The sequence below is a fragment of the Xiphophorus hellerii genome, chromosome 19 (genome assembly GCF_003331165.1).
Source record: "Xiphophorus hellerii strain 12219 chromosome 19, Xiphophorus_hellerii-4.1, whole genome shotgun sequence".
NCBI classification, from domain to species: Eukaryota; Metazoa; Chordata; class Actinopteri; order Cyprinodontiformes; family Poeciliidae; genus Xiphophorus; species Xiphophorus hellerii.
The window spans coordinates 11,006,307-11,026,142 of NC_045690.1; the positions used below are offsets into that span (position 1 = coordinate 11,006,307).

Sequence of the window (19,836 nt, forward strand, 5' to 3'; positions counted from 1 at the left end):
CATTTGGGAAGACAAAATCCACTGATGGAATAACCTGGTCATTCAGTATATTCAGGTAGTCAGCTGACCTCATTCTTTGGGCACACAATGTTGCTGAACCTAGACCTGACCAACTGCAGCAACCCCAGATCATAGCACTGCCCCCACAGGCTTGTACAGTAGGCACTAGGCATGATGGGTGCATCACTTCGCCTGCCTCTCTTCTTACCCTGATGCGCCCATCACTCTGGAACAGGGTAAATCTGGACTCATCAGACCACATGACCCTCTTCCATTCCTCCAGAGTCCAATCTTTATGCTCCCTAGCAAACTGAAGCCTTTTTTTCTGGTTAGCCTTACTGATTAGAGGTTTTCTTACGGCTACACAGCTGTTCAATCCCAACCCCTTGAGTTCCCTTCGCATTGTGCATGTGGAAATGCTTTTGCGTTCACAATTAAACATACTCCTGAGTTCTGCTGTTGTTTTTCTTCGATTTGATTTGACCAAACGTTTAAGTAATCGCCGATCACGATCATTCAGGATTTTTTTCCGACCACATTTCTTCCTGGAAGACGATGGTTCCCCACCATCCTTCCAGTTTTTAATGATGCGTTGGACAGTTCTTAACCCAATTCTAGTAGTTTCTGCAATCTCCTTAGATGTTTTCTCTGCTTGATGCATGCCAATGATTTGACCCTTCTTAAACAGACTAACGTCTTTTCCACAACCACAGGATGTGTCTTTTGCCATGGTTGTTTAAGAAATGAGGAGTTACTCATTGCTTCAGCTGGGGTTAAATAACTTGTTGCCAGCTGAAAGATAATCGCCTATGCAGTACTTATCCAATAGGAGGCTTGTACCTATTTGCTTAGTTAAATCCAGGTGGCAACTTTTTTTTTGGCCAGGCAGTGTATGATTAAAACCAATGAATATTTGAATCAAGACTGGTGTATTTTGTTAAAATTGTCTAGTAATTTTACAGCGCTGTTTAATCTTTTGTAATATAAGAAGTCTTTCAGCAACCATATAAACTCATTAGTAGGTGTTTACATACATAAGGTAACACCAATGTAAAATGGGTTTTCTCCCTCAGGGCTACTGAGTCTGCAAACAGAAAGTGCTGCCAGAGGGAGAGGATTACCTAACATGAGCTTTGCATGAACCTGAAGTGTGAAAAATGTGCCAATGGTGCCTCCTGGTGAAAATTTGAGAGCTGCAGCTACAAGTAAGATTCAATATTTGTCTCAGACTGAATATTATAATGTCTAGTGCTGTTTTGGTTTTTTATGGTCTTTGTATTTCAACTATTTTAAATATTTAGTGACATGATCAAAGTTAATTAAACTACGCTTCTTTTGACCATATATTGGTGGGTGACTTAGCCCATTTAAAGATCCTCAATGGATTTTTACAGCTTAGCCTGTGAGACTGCAAAGATAATAACCAACCCACAAGCAGAAATAAATACATCTAATACATGGCCATAATCTAATTTGTCTAGCTGAATTTATAGTTAGATGATAGATGTTTTTACTTACACTTTGGTGTTAAAACAGGAATGTGTAATTTTACAAAAAATGTTTTTTTTTTTTTTTTTTACATATTTGTTAAAACTGTCATCACATTGTTATTAAAAATCAGACTCTTCCACCTTCTCCCAGACAACCAATGAGAGCCAGGAGAAAATTCTTAGTAGAGATCTTCAGAGTAAAAGAGGCCACATGTCTTTTAGTTATAATAATCTACAGACAAACCAATTAAAGTTTTATGTGTATTTCTCTTACCCCATCCTGTGATGCAAGTCTGAAATGCATGCCACACTTTTCAGACTTACATTGTTAAGAGATTTGCTTATCAAAAAACTAAATATCATCAGTTTGTGCCACTTTTTCTTTGTCTGTTTTTAATATAATAGTATTAAAAATATACAATGTATATTGTTTATATGTAAATATGTAGATACTCTTGCTGCTTGACAAACCTTTTTTGAAGTTTGTAGTTGTAATGTGACAAATGTAGAGGAGTTCAAGGGGTAAGGATACTTTTACAAGGCACTGTACCCATTACTAATGTTTTTGTTTCATAAAACCAGAGTCCTATTTTAAATGTGAACATGTTACTTACTATCAGTAAAATCTGAATAAATAAGCAGTTGCATTTTGGAGAATAACTTTAAGTATGTAACATTCTCTTAGCTATACTGCAGGTAATGGTGAGGAATTTCTTGTCTTTCAGCTCAAGTTAATTATTTGCAGTCATGCAACAAACTAACTGATTTGAGGTTGGTCAATGACACTGTGCACACACCTTCAGCTTGATTCCCTCTTTGCATCCTAGCATCTTTCAGCCAGTTGTAAAAGGGTCACATTTAACATACTGATCAGTCACACTTTGCATTCCACTGAAGCTTTGAGGTTTCACGTACAATATAAAATAGGGCTTTTTGTGAATCATGGAATCTTCCAAACTGACAACTTCCAGGAGTGTATCCAAAGGAAGAAAACCCTAATTTAATCTCAGAAGCGACTAAGAACTGCCTTACAGGAAACAGTCGCTATTTTTACTTTTTGCAAAGAGTCTGACAGAGAGAGAAAACTCTTTAGACCATTTTAGCAACCTCAGAAATGAAACGCTGTCCTCTGATGTCCGTACAACTTCCGAACATGGTGTCTCTTATATCAGACATTGAAATGGTGCCTTGGTAATAAAGCTCCACAAGCAAAGACTTAGAAGTTCATTTGGGAATATGATTAAATACATGTACTGTCCAAGTTGTCAGCTCACTATAGTTATTGAACATAGGTAAATGAAAGTTATTTTTGGTGAAAGCAAATAGGAGAAAGGGAGGAAATAACGTGTAACTTATCCATAAGGAGATGTGTACACATTCTGTGTGGCAAGGTTACTGCTCTTGGTTTGCTTGCTGTCCTCTGGAAGGATCCTTGCTGGAGAAGTAGTAGTAAACAAACAGGAAGAATCCTACAAGCACAGAATGCATTGGTTATTTTGTTTCTGTTACTTCTTAGGCATTTAGCCTAAAATGTCACTTTTAGGCCTACCTTGAAAGGAGTTAAGGATGGTGAAGATGTAGTAGGAGGGAAGGAGCAGAGGGCCGTAGCTAAAAAAAGCGAATCCCCAGGTGATGCCCAAAAGGCAGAAAAGACCAAGAAGAGAGAACAACCTTTTCTTGGTAGATTCCTGGGCTTTTGCTTCTTTAGGTACAAACTGTTTGATCTGCACTATGGTTGCCACAAATATGGGTAAAGTGAAGATGAACACAATGCCATAATAACCAATGTTTACACTTAAGTAGATTGCAGAATCAGGAATCCAGCACCTGGAAGTTATGAAAGAAAAGCAATTATTTTGTCACACAATAATCAGACATAAAATCTAATGTATTTTAAATATTTACTTACATAGTTACTGATGTTCCATTGTCATCAGAAATGTCAATGTAACCATATTTGCTTGAAGCAAGAAGTCCGACAACCACCACAACTGGAATAACTGAACCATATGTCTTTTAGTTATAATAATCTACAGACAAACCAATTAAAGTTTTATGTGTATTTCTCTTACCCCATCCTGTGATGCAAATCTTGTACATGTAATATTTGGTGTCTGTAGGGATTCTGAACACGTAGAAGTACAAATGCAAAGCCTGCATGAAAAACCATGTGAATGTGGCCAGCATACTGTAGTGCAGAACTGATGCCATCGCCACGCATGCTGCTAAGATCTTCAGTTTAGCAATTGACTCATTTACCAAGAAGCAAAGGTTCAGGAGAAAAAGGGCTATGAAAAGATTCATGAGGATCTTTATGGCTTGGCTGGCTTTAGTTTTCCTGTAAGGCATATTGGTTTGTGGTAAAACACACACACATCATAGGAGGAGTATTCAAATCAAAAGCAGACCTCTTTATATTTTTACCTTGTCAGAAAATGCATGAAGAGAGCCACACCCAGGAAGAACAAGGATATACCACAGCCAGCTTTTGTGATTTGGGTCAGGGCTTTTAAGTCAGAGGAGCTGATCTTCTCGGTACCTGACTGGTTTCAAACAGGAAAACATAATTACTCAACAGGAAAACAAGTCAAAAATAGCTTAAAAATTGCATAGAAATGTGTGCTTTTAAATTAGAATAGCTTATTTTGTCAGTATTACCACTGGTGTCTGATAATTGGTTTCAAACAGGAGGTAAAGCTAAGCCCTAAAGTATTACATTAATTTGTGTTCACACAAGCAGATTTTGGTATAATATATAAATATTCAGAATTCTTTAATTTGACAGACATAATTCTTCTGGCATGAAGTAATCTAACATTTGGAATGCCTTGCCAAAGTCCCAACTTGAATCCATTGAGATTTTATGGAGGAACCTAAAGACTAGGGTGATGGCAAGGATACCTTCCAACCTCAAAGCTAAAATCTGCCAGATGAATGATTTTGAGCTGTACTTCACAAGAACAAAAAACACAAATATATCAAATTGCTTTGAAGAAGTTGCATATTCATTATTTTACCATGAGAATGGCAAAAAATGTAAGATGAGAGCACTGGCATGTGATGCTGCCGTTTTCCTCATTTGTTAGGCAGCCATCTGTGATCCACTTGGCTATACCACCTAATAAACAAGAAAAAGACAAAGCATGAGACTAGACTTAGTTACACACAAATGACACATATGGCAAAACACAGTTTTTAAAGTAGTTTTAAACAGATATTTTGATGCCTAGATTGTGCTTACTGGTTTGTATTCAATGGAAGACTTAAAGTTTAACCATAAAGCTCCAATTTATGAATGCTCCAATTACACAGAGCCATTCTTCAGTTAAACCATAACAGTTTTGTTTGTAAAAAAAAAATTACAGTCACTTGTTGACACTAGTCATCAGTGACTGGAGTCTCTCATAATGGCAATTTTTGAAACCAGGTCTCAGAGTGAAATTTTTCTGTACCACCCCCGCAGAGGTGTGGAGTATTCTGCAGGTGTAAAAGAGCACATGTGCAGAATGCCCGTCTGTTGGGATTATTCTATGCATGCACAGCCAATTAACAACAAAAAAATAAAGACAGTATAGTGTTGTGTTGTACTACTTAACCTGGTTAGTACAATTTCTGATGAGTTATGTATTACATGAGCACTTTGATCATGGGAGACGGACATGGATTAAGGTGTAAGGTGGTGAAATGGAAGCTAAGCATCAAAAGTACATGTGCATGGCCTGGCATGTTAGCTGCAGTTAACTCTAAGTTGTCTTTTTTGCCAATCAATATTTGAAAATAATGTCAGTTTCCTTGTGTAAACGTAACTTCAATTTCAAAACAGCAAGTTGGTTGCTGTTCAGTTAAAGGAGATTAGGTTTTCCTGGAAGGTACAGGTCATTAATTTCTATTTCTCTTTAAACATTTTAAGACCTTGTTCCAACAAAATGACAATGTTTTATTGAACTTTTGAACTTGAATTCTTGACACCATCTTGCTGAGTCAGATTAAAAATGCATTTATAAAATAAACTTAATTTAAGCTGAACTAACATACCATCTTTACTTCTCCCATCCCATGATACACAAGAAACATTGAATCCAGTCTGCATCAAGACAGAAAAACAGAAAAATCAGAACATTTATTCTATCCAACTATAGGTAATTATGAAACCACCTTTCTTTTTCTTTTCTTTTTTACCGTGTTCACATTACTGAAGTGAATGTCAATGGTTTCAGAGAGGTTAGATATGTTTACTCCCATTTCAATCCCCATCATTTCATTGTTGAAAAAGTAACTAGTTTTGTTAAGCTGTTGAAAGATAAAACAGTGTGATTAATAATAACTATATTTTACAATAATAAGATAAACTTTTGAATTCACCTCAGGAATATCTGGAAAAAGCAGCACTCCAGAAAATGATCCATTTCTATTTACAGCCTTTTCACTGGCTTCTTTTGGAAAGTGAACTGCCCGAGCAAAGCCAGTGTTATTGCTTTCCTCGAGAATCTGTCACAAACAAGTATTATGAGAAAATAAAGTCATTTGTAGCTTTTATAAATTTGTTACCACCAGTCTTGCATGAAAGCTGTGTACCTTTACATCACCAGCTGAGGTGAAGCCAAAGTCCATCTTTGTCTGGTTTTGTTGTGGCAGTTTAGAAATGACCCCAGAAATGCCGCCCATTTGAATGGCTGCTGTGCTGACATTTCCCATCTGTTCCAGTAAGGAGTTCAGATTCTTCATGAAATTTCTTAGGAGGAAACACACATATTTTCAGTAAACTGTAAAAAAACTAACCATGTTAAAATGACGTGAACTGGTATCTGTGGATGTTTGTCTCATTTTTGCATCAATGGCATTAATAATTTAAATATTTACGCTGCTTCATCTGAATTCAGTGGATTGGCTGGAGCTGGAAAGGATAGGGTTTTTTCAGGTGTTTTTCCTGATGTTTTTTCTTCCTCTTTGTTTGAATCGGTACTTTTGGCAGTTGAACGTTTCTGATTTTGAGCAAATACAACATTTTTAGTCAAAAGTGTGAAATGTCACATTTACTCATAAAAAAACAGATACTACATGAATCATCTTACCATCCGATAGGTAAAGAATGTGAGATGACTGCATTCACATGTGATTCCATTATTGATCTTTGTTTTACAACCCTCAATGATCCAGTCTGTATGGTTCCCTCGTTGACAGCAGGGACACACAGGTTTACGATCACACTTAATGACATTTATAACTGAGACATGTCTAAGTAATAGCTCTGTTTTGACAAATTGGAGTGCCCATGTAATGACAAAAATTTGTTTTTAAAATTATCAAATGTAATTTTAGCCTGTAAACATGATATATAGCATCATTACATCCAATAAACAACAAACTGGCACAGCGTGGATTTTTTGAAAGATGCATCCTGCTGCTTTCTGCTGTAGCATAAAATACCTCAAATATGACTTTTCTTGTACAACTGCATTTATACAATATCACCTCAAAGTGTCCGTTTTAGAATAGTCAAAGCAACTTCATACCCCATAGTGTACAAATCAGTTTATTAGTGTTTCTATGATTTTAATATTAAGCTCAATATAAGTCAGATTCTGAATATGAATTTGTCTTGCTATTCAATTATTAAACTGTGAGGGCAAACAGGTATAAGATCATATGGATGAATTTGTCTTTCTATTGAATAAAATTCCTGTTGAAGACTCTGCTCCTAAAAGTAGCGCTCAGAAGTACAACTCAGAATTTCAAGCAATGAAACCTCTTTCTTAAAACTCTTGTGAGACAAATAAATCTTGAGTAAAGGTTTCAGCTTACTTAGTGTAGGTATGAATTTTCATTGCTTGTTTACAAAGCTCATTTTCTCCAGTATCAATATAGTAGAATTATTGAATAGTTCTTATATTTCTTTTTACTTTATTGCTAAAATCTAAGATGTTAATGGCACAACGTTCCTGATTCCCAAGGTGCATGAAGATGATCAAAAATCAACTTTTTTTTTTTTTTTTTTTTTTTACAAAAACTGCCTGGTGTTTTGAAATTACACTTATAAAAGCCGCAGGCCCAACCACATTGGTCTAATAATAAAATTGTTCCTTAGAACTCTAACTGCTCCTGGAATCTCGACCTTTAGCATATTTTACTATTAAATAAATTTTATTTCCAAGAAACATACAGCATATAATCATTTCTTTGGATGTTTACCTAAATATAATTGATTGGAAAGTGATCCATCCTTTATGCACCTTATAAATCCTAAACAGTCCCCATTAAAATATGCAAAAGCAAAAAGCTAACAGTCCAAAGAAATGGCCAAGGTTTTGAAATCTGTAGAAAAATTATCTAAAAGGTTTAGAATGAGTCAAACAGAAAAGTTTATAACCTGTTTCATTTGTGCCATCCCATGATACACAAACAGCTTCAGATCCATCCTTTTGGATTAAAAAATGATAATAATTAAATATTTAAAAAATAATATTTTTTAAATATTATTATGTCAGAGTAATAATAGTAGTAGTTAATAGTCAATGTCATAATTTCAGCAACAACTTTACAACAACAAAAAAATCCTGAACTATTAATAATTGTTGATAACTGTGTAAAACAATTGTTAACAGATCTCAGAAAAATGTTTCTCGATTTACCTTTTTTAAATTACTGTAGTGGATGTTGACGGTTTGATTCAGATCTTTTATGTTTTCTCCCATTTCAATTCCAATCACTTCATTATTATAAAGTTCATTTGTGTTATTCTGATTCTGTTAAGAGAAAAATACTCTTGTGATATATATATATATACACAGTGTATATATATATATATATATATATACACTGTGTATATACTGTGTATATATATATATACGCAGTATATATATATATATATATATATACACACAGTATATATATACAGTATATATACAGTATATATATACAGTATATATATACAGTATATATACAGTATATATATAAGTGTGTGTATGTAAGAGAGAGAGAGAGAGAGAGAGAGAGAAAGAGATAGATGAAATCTGGTCTCACCATAGGCATTTCTGGAAAACGGAGGACTCCAACATATTTTCTTTTGTTTTTAATTGCCATTGCAATGGCTTCCTGAGGAAGGTGAATTTCTGTCATAACGCCATTATCATTTCCGTTGCTTTCACCACCTGTAATCTATATCAAATAAACATTAGTAAACAAATAAACAGAGAAACTCAAGTGACATATAATTCTTGGATATTTTCTAAATTTGAAGGTGTGTAAATTTACATCTCCGTTTGACTTGAAACCAAATTTCATTTCAGTTGAATTATCTTCTAGCTTAGCAATCACTCCAGTTATATTGGCTATTTGTACTTTTGCCGTCTTGGATTGGTTCATCTCTGCAAAGTATATGTCTAATTTCTTCATTATTGTCCTGTAATGGAAACAAAAGTATTTTCAATTACCTACATTTCCACTTAATGACAATATCACAGATCCAGTTATATAGTATAATTCCTAAAATATACTACATGCAGAGTATATTTTCTAAACTATACAATAGCAATAAAAGATATTTACACTGCTTGCGCTGGGTTCAAAGGACTACTTAAGGTGCCATTAAGGCTTATCTCTGGTATGATCCACGAAAAAGTATCCATCTTCTTAAGTGTAACTGTCTGATTTACAAAAAAAGAGATTTCATTAATCCCATTGCACCAAATGTCAGCAGTACAACAGTAGCTTCAATAAACTGAAATTACAGATAAACCTTACCATGCCAATTGCAAAAAATGCTTGATGGGAGCATTGGCAGGTGATGCTGCCATTAACCTGGTTTGTTCTGCAGTTATTTGTGCTCCAGATTTGATCATCCCCTGGTGTACAGCAATAAAACAGCAAGAGAAGATAAAAGTAGACTTCATCCCACTATTAAGCTAGATAGCTGTGTAAAAGTTGTCAATCCGTGCCAACATGTCATACTGAAAATAATCTTCACTACAACTTTTTCACAAGGCACTTATACTTTAAAACTTCCAAATTTTCATCCCAGGTTCTAGAACAGGGGCGCATACAATGTTTCCATCCATTAAAAATGCATTAATCAAAGCTTGTGGGTTGATAAAGACATTGGTCATACCCAGAGAAGACTTTGATTTCACAGTGAACAACCCACACAAGCTGAGTTATTTTGCTAAGGCACTAGTTAGTTAGTTAGTTAGTTAGTAGACTTTTTGAAGACACATACATGACCATGAAATTAGAAAAAGATCAAATTTAAAACAAAAAAAATATATAACAACTAAGACTCCACAGAGTCCACATATTAGATTAAGCCCTAAATGAGCTTAATACAAGGTAAAACTGTGTTTTTCATCAAATGAGTTAGCCTGCATAGAAACCATAGCTGTACATGAGATACAATGACGTGCAATACAACATGAGGGTACACCAGCATTAACAAGCATTATTTGCCTTGCACTGCTCTATCCACCTAATTATATCATTATATGGCATGTGTAGCACTTTATCATGTCCAGAGAACCCCAAAGCACTTCACACTACATCCAGTCATTTACCCATTCACACACACATTTGCTGAGCTACTGGTTTGTAGCTTACCACAATCCAGGATGTGCTGGGAAGGACATAACTTTACTTTTTTGTCCTTTCACTAGACACAGTTGATGTGAAATTCTAAATCAATTCTAAACAATGTTCTTACCTTTACCATCCCATGACATGCAAGACATGTTTGTGCCACTCTGAAAAGGATAAAAATGAAGGGAGAATAGAAAAGATAAAAAGAGAGTTAACTTCTTTTTTTGGTCAGAATAAAGTTTATTATTAATATCAAATATATATTTACCAGGTTCACATTGTTGAAGTGAATGTTGATGCTTAGCAAATATTTGAGTATGTTTGCTCCCATTTCAATTCCAAGCACTTTTTTATTGAAAAAGTATCCATCATGGTCCACCTGTTACAAGACAAATATAGTAAATATTTAAAATTTATATTTCTATTCAAATAAATAATTACATACTCAGAACCAATTTGCTCTTACATTGGTCATTCCTGGAAAAAGTAGAACTCCAACGTACGTGCTATTTTTATTTACTGCCATTTCACTGGCATTATTAGAGAACTGAATCTGTACATCAAGGTCCATATCCACATTGTTCCTTTCCTTCAGAATCTTGGCCAAAGAGACATTAGAATTAACTAGAACTCTTATAAACTCTTGTTTTTTCTCTTTCAGTTCTTGAATCAACAGAAGCTGCATACTTCCACATCCCCACTTGCTGTGAAGCCAAAGTTGAACGCAGTTTGGCTTTGATCTTGTGGTTGCAGTTTAGTGATTGCCCCAGTGACATTGCCTATTTTGATGAAAGCTGTTCTGAAAGCTCCCATCTGATCCTGGTAGAAACTGAAATTATTCATAATAGTTCTGTAATAAAAAACAAAATTGATTAGTGACCTCTCACATTACTCAACTATCTTGCACTAATGCAAAGCAGCTCCATTAGTGTGCATGCCATCCTTGCATTTTTCCCATTAATAAGAGATATTTACACTGCTTCCTGTAGAGTCATGACATTGTTTGAGTACGGAAAAGTTAGATTCAGCGGCTGCTGAATCCCAGCTGAGTCTGACGTTTCACAAGATATGATTTTCACAATGGATGTTATTTTAGATCCAAACTTGAACATGTACTTATCACTATCTGTGAATTAAAGCACATGCACAAACACAAACACAAGTGACCACATTTTGTGAACAAAATGTTTACTAAAATATTATTGGAACTTAAAATCTAGAATACCTTCACAAGTCTGTGCATCATTATATTGATTTTGGTATAGATGATCCAGAGTGATTCTAATGTTCCTGCCACCTGAGATCAGAAAAAAACAAGTTAAGAGCTATTCTACTACAAAGTTTAGAATGTAGCAACAGGATGTAGTTACCTGGCTTCAAACAAGTATGAAGATCGAGAATGAATTCTAAGTGGTAAAACATTCAAACAAAATAGATTAGAAGTTGAGGCACTCAGTGTATGAGGGAATATGAGCATCTAAAGTTTTAATCACTTGGAGATTTAGTTTTGATACTGAGGCCATCGTTTGTACCTGTTGAGTTGTGGAGCTTTGAGAGCATGCATGAAAAATTGCTCATTGGGTTCAGTAACACAACAATGTCGTGCTTGAGTAGAATTTCTCTACTGACAGTCAGGCTGTAAGTGCTGACATTGAGCCGAACTATATTGGTGCTACAGACGAAATCTTCAATGCCACAACAACCTGAAGAAAATTTAAAAAATCCTCATCATTTACCGGTGAAAATGGAAAACTGACTTGCAGGAAGCTGATGATAGGTCAGACATAAGAAAACTGTACCCGCATTAGACTGGTTTGCCTGAATGTTAAAACAAAGGTGAGTTCCGTTTTCTTCTTTAAAGACAACATCTGAAAAACAGAAAAAAGAACAGACAAATAATTAAAAAAAAAAAAACAACTAAAAAAACATTAACAAAATAAGATATACAAATTTTTTCCTTGGAAATTGTTATGTCCGCAGTCCTTTTTTGCATAGGGTCCAATCTCACCTGATGGAAAATGAGGATCAATTGGAATTTCTTCCACACTGAGAAAAAGTATGTTTTTGAGACTGTGTTTTTTTTTGGTGCCTGTAAAATAAATAAATAAATAAAATAAAATAACTTTACAAATCAAACACATAAGTACTGACAGAATAATCTTTAAAACCTGCTGTTACTTACCAGAAGCTTTACAAAAGTGGTTCAGAAGCAAAATTACAAAGAGAACAAAAATCTTCAAAACAAGCATCCAGCGATGATTTACAGCCAATGGTGACATTTTAAAAAAATGAGCAGGAGCATGAAGATAAATCACAAATTGAAAATATATGTAATTTTTAAATTCACCTCAGTTTGCGGTTGCTTCTGTTGTATGACACATATTGAGTCTGAATAGTTAATCACTACCACAACACATCTTCTGTGGCGTCATTATCCTTTTGTATTATTTAACATGCAAATAAACATGATGACAGAGTGGAAAACTACAGACTGAATAAACTATAGTATGTTTTAAAAGTGACATGCAAATTAGGTATGATCCACAGTTTCCATTTCCTTCCATTTTGACCTTTGAGTGTTTCATGTCTGTCATGTAAAAAGCTGTGCAATCTGGAAGTTATCAAAAGTAATTGTTTAATTTAATTAACAACCATAAATAATTTATGTTGTTTTAATGCCTGAACTGGCGTTTACAATCGAAACATACAATTCAACCATTTTGCTGCTAAAGGTTCATTTGGTCAAGCATTAACTACTTCCTTAAAAAGTGGTGTGAATGAAATGGCGTAAACAAATATAGTTGCCGCAGTGCATTAACATCTATTTGCATTTGGATCTTGCTGAGCAGAAAGACTTTATTTATAACTGTACATGGCAACAGTTGCCTGTTTGTGTTTTGTGTTACAAGAGGACTTCTGTTGAAGTCCTTAAAATACTCCTAAAATGACTGAACTATAGTAAGAGGAAGTTAAATGCTGCCCTCGCGATGTGTTGTTCTTATAAAGCTAACCAACATCAGAAAATAATCCAGTCCTTGATAGTTTTTTTTGGTTTTACTTTGCAACTCTTTCCAAAAAGTTGATATCAAAACACAAACAGGCAACTGTCGGTAACACTTTATTTCACGAGTTGTGAATAAGACCCGTCATCATAAGCATGACATAACACCTGTCATGAACTGTTGTCATAAAGTGTCATTCAGTAAATAATGACACTTTTAATACAAAGTTGCCATTATTCAAAATGTCTTTGTTACGGAGCCCTTGAGGGGCAATAAAACATTTTTATTATTATAAAACACGGCAAACTAATGGTGGTAGAGGGCCGCACTGGGTTAACTTGGGGAATCTCATCTGTCCATGTATCAATCAACTCCAAACCACTTCTTTGTTCTGTCACAATTATCTATTTATTCCATTTTGATTATCATGCTCCAAACTTTGCAAGAACTGACCACCCCGCTCACCCGCTTCCTCATACAAAACAAAACCAGCACGCCAGTAACCTTCCCATTCATACTTGATGACAGCCACGCCCACATCGACACACCCACCACCCAAATGTCAAAGTCGCGTGCTCCTGTCATATCAATAATTACTTATTTCATTCATATGGCTCTTACAGAACCTCAGTGAAAACTTATTTATTATTATTAACTGTTGGGTGCAAAAAACTGATTGAAAATCGATTTTTTTACTGCATGTTTATGTCTGTTAAGTCTAAGATGGAGCGGCACTGAAAGCAGCCCTTTAAACCATTCAGACTACAAACACAACAGCGACACAATTAAAACTGTCAGATGACTTATTACCCCTCAATAATAACTCAGAAGTCCAAATAGTTTGGATGTATTTTTATTTCTTTCCTACGTAAAGTTTCTGTTTATATCATAGGCTTGTGGTGCCTTTCTATACTAAAGAAAAAGATATAAAATGTCAGATATTTCACAAGGAGATATTAACATACATGGAAAAACCTCACATAACCTTGTATTAAGGCAGAAAGTACGGCGACCACTGTAAGAAGGGCTTACAGTATTCAATTATGCCGCATAACTGATCAGTAGATTATTGCGAGGGAACGCAAAACCTTTTGCGAGGGGACGCAAAAGTATTACGAGGGAATGCAAAAGTATTGCGAGGGAACGCAAAAGTTTTGCAAGGGAATGCAAAAGAAAAAAAATGTCCTATGTCCCCTGGATTGCCCCGTACTTTATGACAACTTGTCATTAACCTAAACAAAAATATCTTTGTTATGACAAGCTTAACATTAATCAAGAAATTATGATCTGACATAAATTTGTTATAAAAGTATTACTGATGTTTACATGTTTACACACTTAATCAAAATCCAAAGACATTACATGCTAGCAGATCATAGTTAAAATGTTAAAATAAAAATAGAAGCCAGAAACAAAACAAATATAGTAAGCAGTTTATTGAAAATGACATTTAGATTCCAACAATCTGTAACCCGGTGAATACATTTTCAAGACCATTATTTGTCTCCCAAACTACTTGTTGGTGACTTAAACAAATATTAGGCATGCTTAATTTGTCTTTTTTAGTGTCTTCAGAGGTTCCATATAAACAACCTTTTTTACAACCTGTACAACTCACTTGAAAGACAAGATAACATCCCTTACAAAGAAATATTCTGAGTCTTTAAGGTCAAAGTTTATTGGGACACCTTGAGCTGGAAATATCTGTTCACTCTCCTTTGCCAAAATCCCCTCAGATTTTGAGAGAATCTTTGCTCACAGATCTTTTTAGCTCAACCCAAAGATTTTCAGTCTGGGCTATTTTAAAAGTGCAACCAAAGGAGATACTTCACATCTACTGCATTTAACTCAACACCCAAAGTCCAGCAGAAAATGTTTTGAAGTTTTATTTCTAGAACTGTGATTAAATCCCAATTGACTCAACAAGTTCTCTTTAACTTTTCAAATGACAACTCCAGTTTTCTATATACAATAAGTCAATATTAGTGAGAGAAACCAAGGACTGAGTAACTTATCCATGGGAAGATGATGTGTACACATTTTCGGTGGTCCCACTGCTGCTTTTAGATTGTTTAGCATCGTCTATAATCACCCTGCTTGAAAAGTAGTAGTAGACGAACAGGAAAAATCCTGCAAACACAGAATGGGTTGTTTTACTCATTTTCCAGTTTTATTTACTGTGAAATTCAAAAATATTAATAGTCACGTTTCATCCTACCTTGAAAGGAGTTAAGGATGGTGAAGATGTAGTAGGAGGGAAGGAGCAGAGGGCCGTAGCTGAAAAAAGCAAATCCCCAGGTGATGCCCAAGAGGCAGAAAAGACCCAGAAGAGAGAAAAATCTTTTCTTGGTGGAGATGTCTTGGGTTTTTGCTTTTTTGGATGAAAAGTGTTTGATCTGCACAACAGTTACTACAAAAACTGTTAAGGTGAAGACAAACACAATGCTATAGAAACCAATGTTCACTCCTGTGTGGATTGTAGAATCAGGGATCCAGCACCTGAAAGTCATGACAGAAATGCAATTATTCTAGAGAAAGACAATCAAATTTAAAATCCAGTATATATTTAATGTTTCCTTACATTGACACTGAGGTTCCATTGTCACCAAAAACTTCAATGAGATCATATTTGCTCGAAGCGAGAAGTCCAACAACCACCACAGCTGGAACAACTGAACAAATATTATCTATTACTGAAAAATACAAATATTTTTCTTCTTGATTTTATAGCGTTTACTCAAGCTGATGTTTTATCCTCGGATCTCTTACCCCATCCTGTGCTGCAAATCTTGCACATGTAATATTTGATGTCTGTGGAGATCTGGCGTAGATTGAAGTACAGGTGCAAGGCCTGCATGAAGAACCATGTGAATGTGGCCAGCATGCTGTAGTGCAGAGTCGCTGCCATCGCCACACAAGCTGCTAAGATCTTCAGTTTAGCGATTGACTCATTTACCAAGAAGCAAAGGTTCAGGAGGAACAGGGCGACAAAGAGATTCATGAGGATCTTTACAGCCTCACTGGCTTTATTTTTCCTGTGAAGCGAATTGGTTTGTGTTAACAACATGGTTCAGAGAGGAATAATTAATATCAAAAAGCAGACTTTTTGATATTTTTACCTGACCAAAAAATGCATGAAGAGAGCCACGCCCAGGAAGAACAAGGATATGCCACAGCCAGCCTTTGTGATTTGGGTCAGGGTTTTCAAGTCAGATGAACTTATAATTCCATTAGAATTATTACCATCTCTGCCAACAGGTAACGATGACTGGTTCGAAATAAAGAAGTGTATTTAATAAATCACAAAAATGTCAAAAGTGACTTTAAAATATTGTATAGAATCTTCTTACCATGAGAATAGCAAAAAATGTGAGATGAGTGCAGTTGCATGTAATTCTGCCATTGACTTCTGTTGTCAGACAGCCCTCTGTGGTCCAGTTTGCTTCAGTCCCTGAAGGACAATAGGAACACAAAGAAAAGACATTATTGGATTTTCATAGGTGAGAACAATATGGGATAAAATTTGACACTGACCTAAATTTTATTTCTTCTGCCATTACATTCACATGCAAGTGAGCAGTCAATGACAAAACATTATGAAACTTTGCATTAAGTAAAAAGGTAAGATTTCTTTCATTCAAATTGAAAAAATAGCTCAGACTATAATTAAAAGATCACAGGACTGATTTTCTTTTTCACTTAAGTCAACTAGTAAAACTAAAGTCTACAGTATCTCCAGTCTACATATTTTGAGACATTAAAATGAAGTTGAGTTAAATCAACTGATATCTTTCAATACCATTCCTGAGCCTGCAGTTCAAAACTTCATAAGACACTTTTTAAATTTGCATAAATTGAATCAACCTACCATTATTATTTTCTCCATCCCATGATACACAAGTGGCATTAAATCCAGTCTGCATCAGGGTAAAAAAAAAAAAATTCAGTCTTAATTTGTTTAACTAAAAGTTAGTATGAAACTTGTTAACATATTTACCGTGTTCACATTAGTGAACTGAATGTTGATGGTTTGTGAGAGATTAGATATGTTTGCTCCCATTTCAATTCCCATCATTTCGTTTTGGAAAAGGGAACGATTCTGGTCAATCTGTTGAGAATGAAATGTAGTTGATATTAAATTACTATGTCTGACTTTTAGCAAAGCAAGGTCATCTTTGGTTTTTACCTCAGGAATATCTGGAAAAAGCAAAACTCCAGCAAATGATCCATTGTTTTCAACTGCCATTTCACTGGCTTCTTTAGGAAGGTAAACACTTCTAGAGAAGCCCATCACCACATCATTTTCCTGGAGAATCTGTTACAGGCAGAGCTTGTTTAGAAGAACTCAGATGATAGATATATATTTGTGATTATTTCTCTATTTTCTCGTGTCAACAAGCACTACTTACATTTACATTCCCATCTGATGTGAAACCAAAGTTCATGCTTGTTTGATTCTGTTTTGGCAACTTAGCAATCACCCCAGTGACATTTCCCATTTTGATCTCTGCTGTGCTTGCATTGCCCATCAGACTCAGTGTGGATTCAAGATTATTCATGACATTCCTGAAAATAATAATTTAACATTAGTCGACAGTAATATTCCTGACGTAGTGACACATAGAGCCTGTAGTTTGCTTGTCATCCTTGCATTATTGAGATTAAAAATTGACTTACGCTGCTTTCGCTGCATTTATAGGTGTGCCTGAAACAATGAAGTTTAAGGTTTTCTCTGCCTGCTTCCCTGGTAGCGTACAAGTTACATTTTTTGTGCATTGTTTTATTTTAACAATATATTCAGTCTCTTTTGAACCTGCAGGCGCACACACACACATACATGCACAGCTTGTTAATAATATGTGTTAGAAATTTGCTTTAAATTCACTTATAAATGCAAACATTACCGTGACATTGTTTTTCTTCACTGGTCAGATTTTGTACACAAAGGCCCTCATTACTCAGTCTGATATTCTTGAAACCTTAAAGCAAAACATAAGACCTTGTTAGGAGCAATATTGTTGCTAACAAACTTTATGCTGATGGACAGACTTACCTGGTTTTAAGCACTTGTGAAGACTTAGAATTAAACCTGAAGGTGAAATAAAGATGGTTTATTTTAAAATGAATTCACATAATGATGAAAGGAGCAATATACACTTTATCACCAATAGGGGGCAACCTTGCCCTGCTGTTCATAAACAAATGACTTGCCTCTTGAATTGTACAACATTGATGGAAAACATGAGAAATTGTAAGACGTGTTCAGCAGCAATACAACGTCATGCTTTTGTAGAGACGTTTCAGATAGTTTCAGATGGTAATGGGTGCTGTTGTGCCGAATTACTGTTGTGTTGCAGTTGAAATTCTCGCAACAGTCTGAAAATACATTCAACCAGAAACATTTAGTCACCAAGATGAAAAATGTCATGGTTATTTCCAAAATGGACCAGGAAAACTGTACCTGAGTATGTTTTGTTTGCCTGGATGTTAAAACACAGGTTAGTTTTATTCTTCTCCTTAAAGATGACGTCTTAAAAAAACATACACACACAAAACCACAGTGTATTTGCTTGTGTTTGTTATATTTACTTTAAGAAGGACAGAATTTCATATTTGTATAGCCAAACTTACTTGATGGGAAACTCGCATGATAGGTGTATATCTCTGCTGGAGTATCAGGGCTGATAAACAGCATGTCTTTGATCCAATTTCCATCTGTAAGAAACACCAGCTGAATCAATGAACCAATAACGCTAAACAATACATATCCATCAGCAGTATCCTTTCATCACTTACCTGTGGCTTCGCAAAAGAAGTTCTGGAACACAAACCCCAAAAAGAAGATAAATATCTTTAAAACCAACATCCAGCGATGTTGATCAACCAGTGGTGACATTTTCAGAGCATACAGAAGAAATTAATTTGGTCAAATACAGAAGAAATTAATTTGGTCAAAGGCAGATAATATAAGTTTAAGTCCTGCTTTAATGAACAGCTGTGTTTGTTACATGATTCAGATGAAATGTGCATTGCCTTTTTCTACCAAGTGTAGACACCTATGTGGTGTCATAAAAATACTATTTCACTTGCAAATGATGCGTCAGTGTTCCACAAGAGTATTTTTTTTTCGGTGCCTATTTTTGTAAAGTGGAGATGAAAGGCAGCCTCTGTTAGTTTGACCTATCAGTTATCTGTTTTCCAAGGAGTATTATAGCGCCCAAGCTTTTAATTTTGCGTTGTAATGCCAATCTAGCAGGGCTAAACATTGCTTACAAGAATTAATAACAAATTTTATTGGAACTAAGCATCTTTTTCTAGCTTGTTTCTCTTTATAGTGAAGGAATCTTTTTTCTTTTTTTTAAAGTAGATTTACACTATAGAAACACATTTCTGTGTGCCATGGCCATGTTAGTTCAGCTGAATAACAATAATTTGTCCCAACTTTATGACCTGTTTCCCCATCTGTTTAAACTCCCTCCTTGACACCCCCCCCCCCCCCCCCCACACACACACACACACACATATACAGTATATACAGTATATATATATATATATATATATATATATATATATATATACTGTATATACTGTATATATCTGAAAAAGGTCGATTGGAATGGTACTGGAGTTCATGCTTTTTACAAGAGGCATGCTTAAAAACATATTAAAGTAATACCTGTGTTTCTATCTTTTTTTAAAGGTGGCTCTTTTAATGCTTCAAGACTTGGAAGACTTAGCATAATTGCAGGAATCAGCTGTTCATGCTCCAAAGACTTTCA

At 35.1% G+C, this 19,836-nt stretch overlaps 2 protein-coding genes across 3 annotated transcripts; both read right to left on the minus strand.

Annotated features, from left to right (window-relative positions):
• Positions 1 to 896: 896 nt before the first annotated feature.
• Positions 897 to 12,447, minus strand: LOC116709664 (uncharacterized). Of its 2 annotated transcripts, none has more exons than XM_032548326.1 (29): positions 12,238 to 12,447; positions 12,064 to 12,144; positions 11,855 to 11,923; positions 11,588 to 11,758; positions 11,426 to 11,461; positions 11,281 to 11,352; positions 11,031 to 11,181; positions 10,743 to 10,905; positions 10,522 to 10,653; positions 10,324 to 10,434; positions 10,180 to 10,219; positions 9,231 to 9,331; positions 9,036 to 9,133; positions 8,742 to 8,889; positions 8,511 to 8,645; positions 8,120 to 8,233; positions 7,858 to 7,906; positions 6,563 to 6,648; positions 6,351 to 6,472; positions 6,066 to 6,222; positions 5,853 to 5,978; positions 5,670 to 5,780; positions 5,526 to 5,574; positions 4,508 to 4,608; positions 3,915 to 4,033; positions 3,563 to 3,828; positions 3,400 to 3,490; positions 3,040 to 3,317; positions 897 to 2,959 (listed from the first exon to the last, which is right to left on the minus strand). In XM_032548326.1, the coding sequence occupies exons 1-29, from the start codon at positions 12,332 to 12,334 to the stop codon at positions 2,883 to 2,885; spliced, it is 3,351 nt and encodes a 1,116-aa protein (XP_032404217.1). In that variant the 5' UTR covers positions 12,335 to 12,447; the 3' UTR covers positions 897 to 2,882. The 2 variants fall into 2 exon arrangements, with proteins under 2 accessions (XP_032404217.1, XP_032404216.1); XM_032548325.1 differs by having other exon boundaries at positions 6,563 to 6,660.
• A 2,028-nt stretch (positions 12,448 to 14,475) lies between these two features.
• LOC116708406 (adhesion G-protein coupled receptor G5) lies at positions 14,476 to 19,089 on the minus strand. The gene is made up of 17 exons (XM_032546250.1): positions 18,854 to 19,089; positions 18,689 to 18,772; positions 18,519 to 18,587; positions 18,269 to 18,433; positions 18,111 to 18,146; positions 17,962 to 18,036; positions 17,735 to 17,870; positions 17,467 to 17,623; positions 17,244 to 17,372; positions 17,055 to 17,165; positions 16,926 to 16,974; positions 16,408 to 16,508; positions 16,177 to 16,325; positions 15,827 to 16,092; positions 15,639 to 15,729; positions 15,276 to 15,556; positions 14,476 to 15,187 (listed from the first exon to the last, which is right to left on the minus strand). The coding sequence occupies exons 1-17, from the start codon at positions 18,951 to 18,953 to the stop codon at positions 15,069 to 15,071; spliced, it is 2,118 nt and encodes a 705-aa protein (XP_032402141.1). The 5' UTR covers positions 18,954 to 19,089; the 3' UTR covers positions 14,476 to 15,068.
• Positions 19,090 to 19,836: the final 747 nt, after the last annotated feature.

Excerpts from the sequence above, each read along its gene's own strand:
- LOC116708406 (XM_032546250.1), bottom strand. The coding sequence starts at position 18,953 with ATGTCACCACTGGTTGATCAACATCGCTGGATGTTGGTTTTAAAGATA. Across the intron at positions 18,037-18,110 it reads TCACAAGTGCTTAAAACCAG|GTTTCAAGAATATCAGACTG; the intron begins GTAAGTCTGTCC and ends TTTTGCTTTAAG. Across the intron at positions 15,730-15,826 it reads GATTTGCAGCACAGGATGGG|TTGTTCCAGCTGTGGTGGTT; the intron begins GTAAGAGATCCG and ends ATATTTGTTCAG.
- LOC116709664 (XM_032548325.1), bottom strand. The coding sequence starts at position 12,334 with ATGTCACCATTGGCTGTAAATCATCGCTGGATGCTTGTTTTGAAGATT. Across the intron at positions 11,353-11,425 it reads TCATACTTGTTTGAAGCCAG|GTGGCAGGAACATTAGAATC; the intron begins GTAACTACATCC and ends TTCTGATCTCAG. Across the intron at positions 6,473-6,562 it reads CATTCTTTACCTATCGGATG|AAACGTTCAACTGCCAAAAG; the intron begins GTAAGATGATTC and ends GCTCAAAATCAG.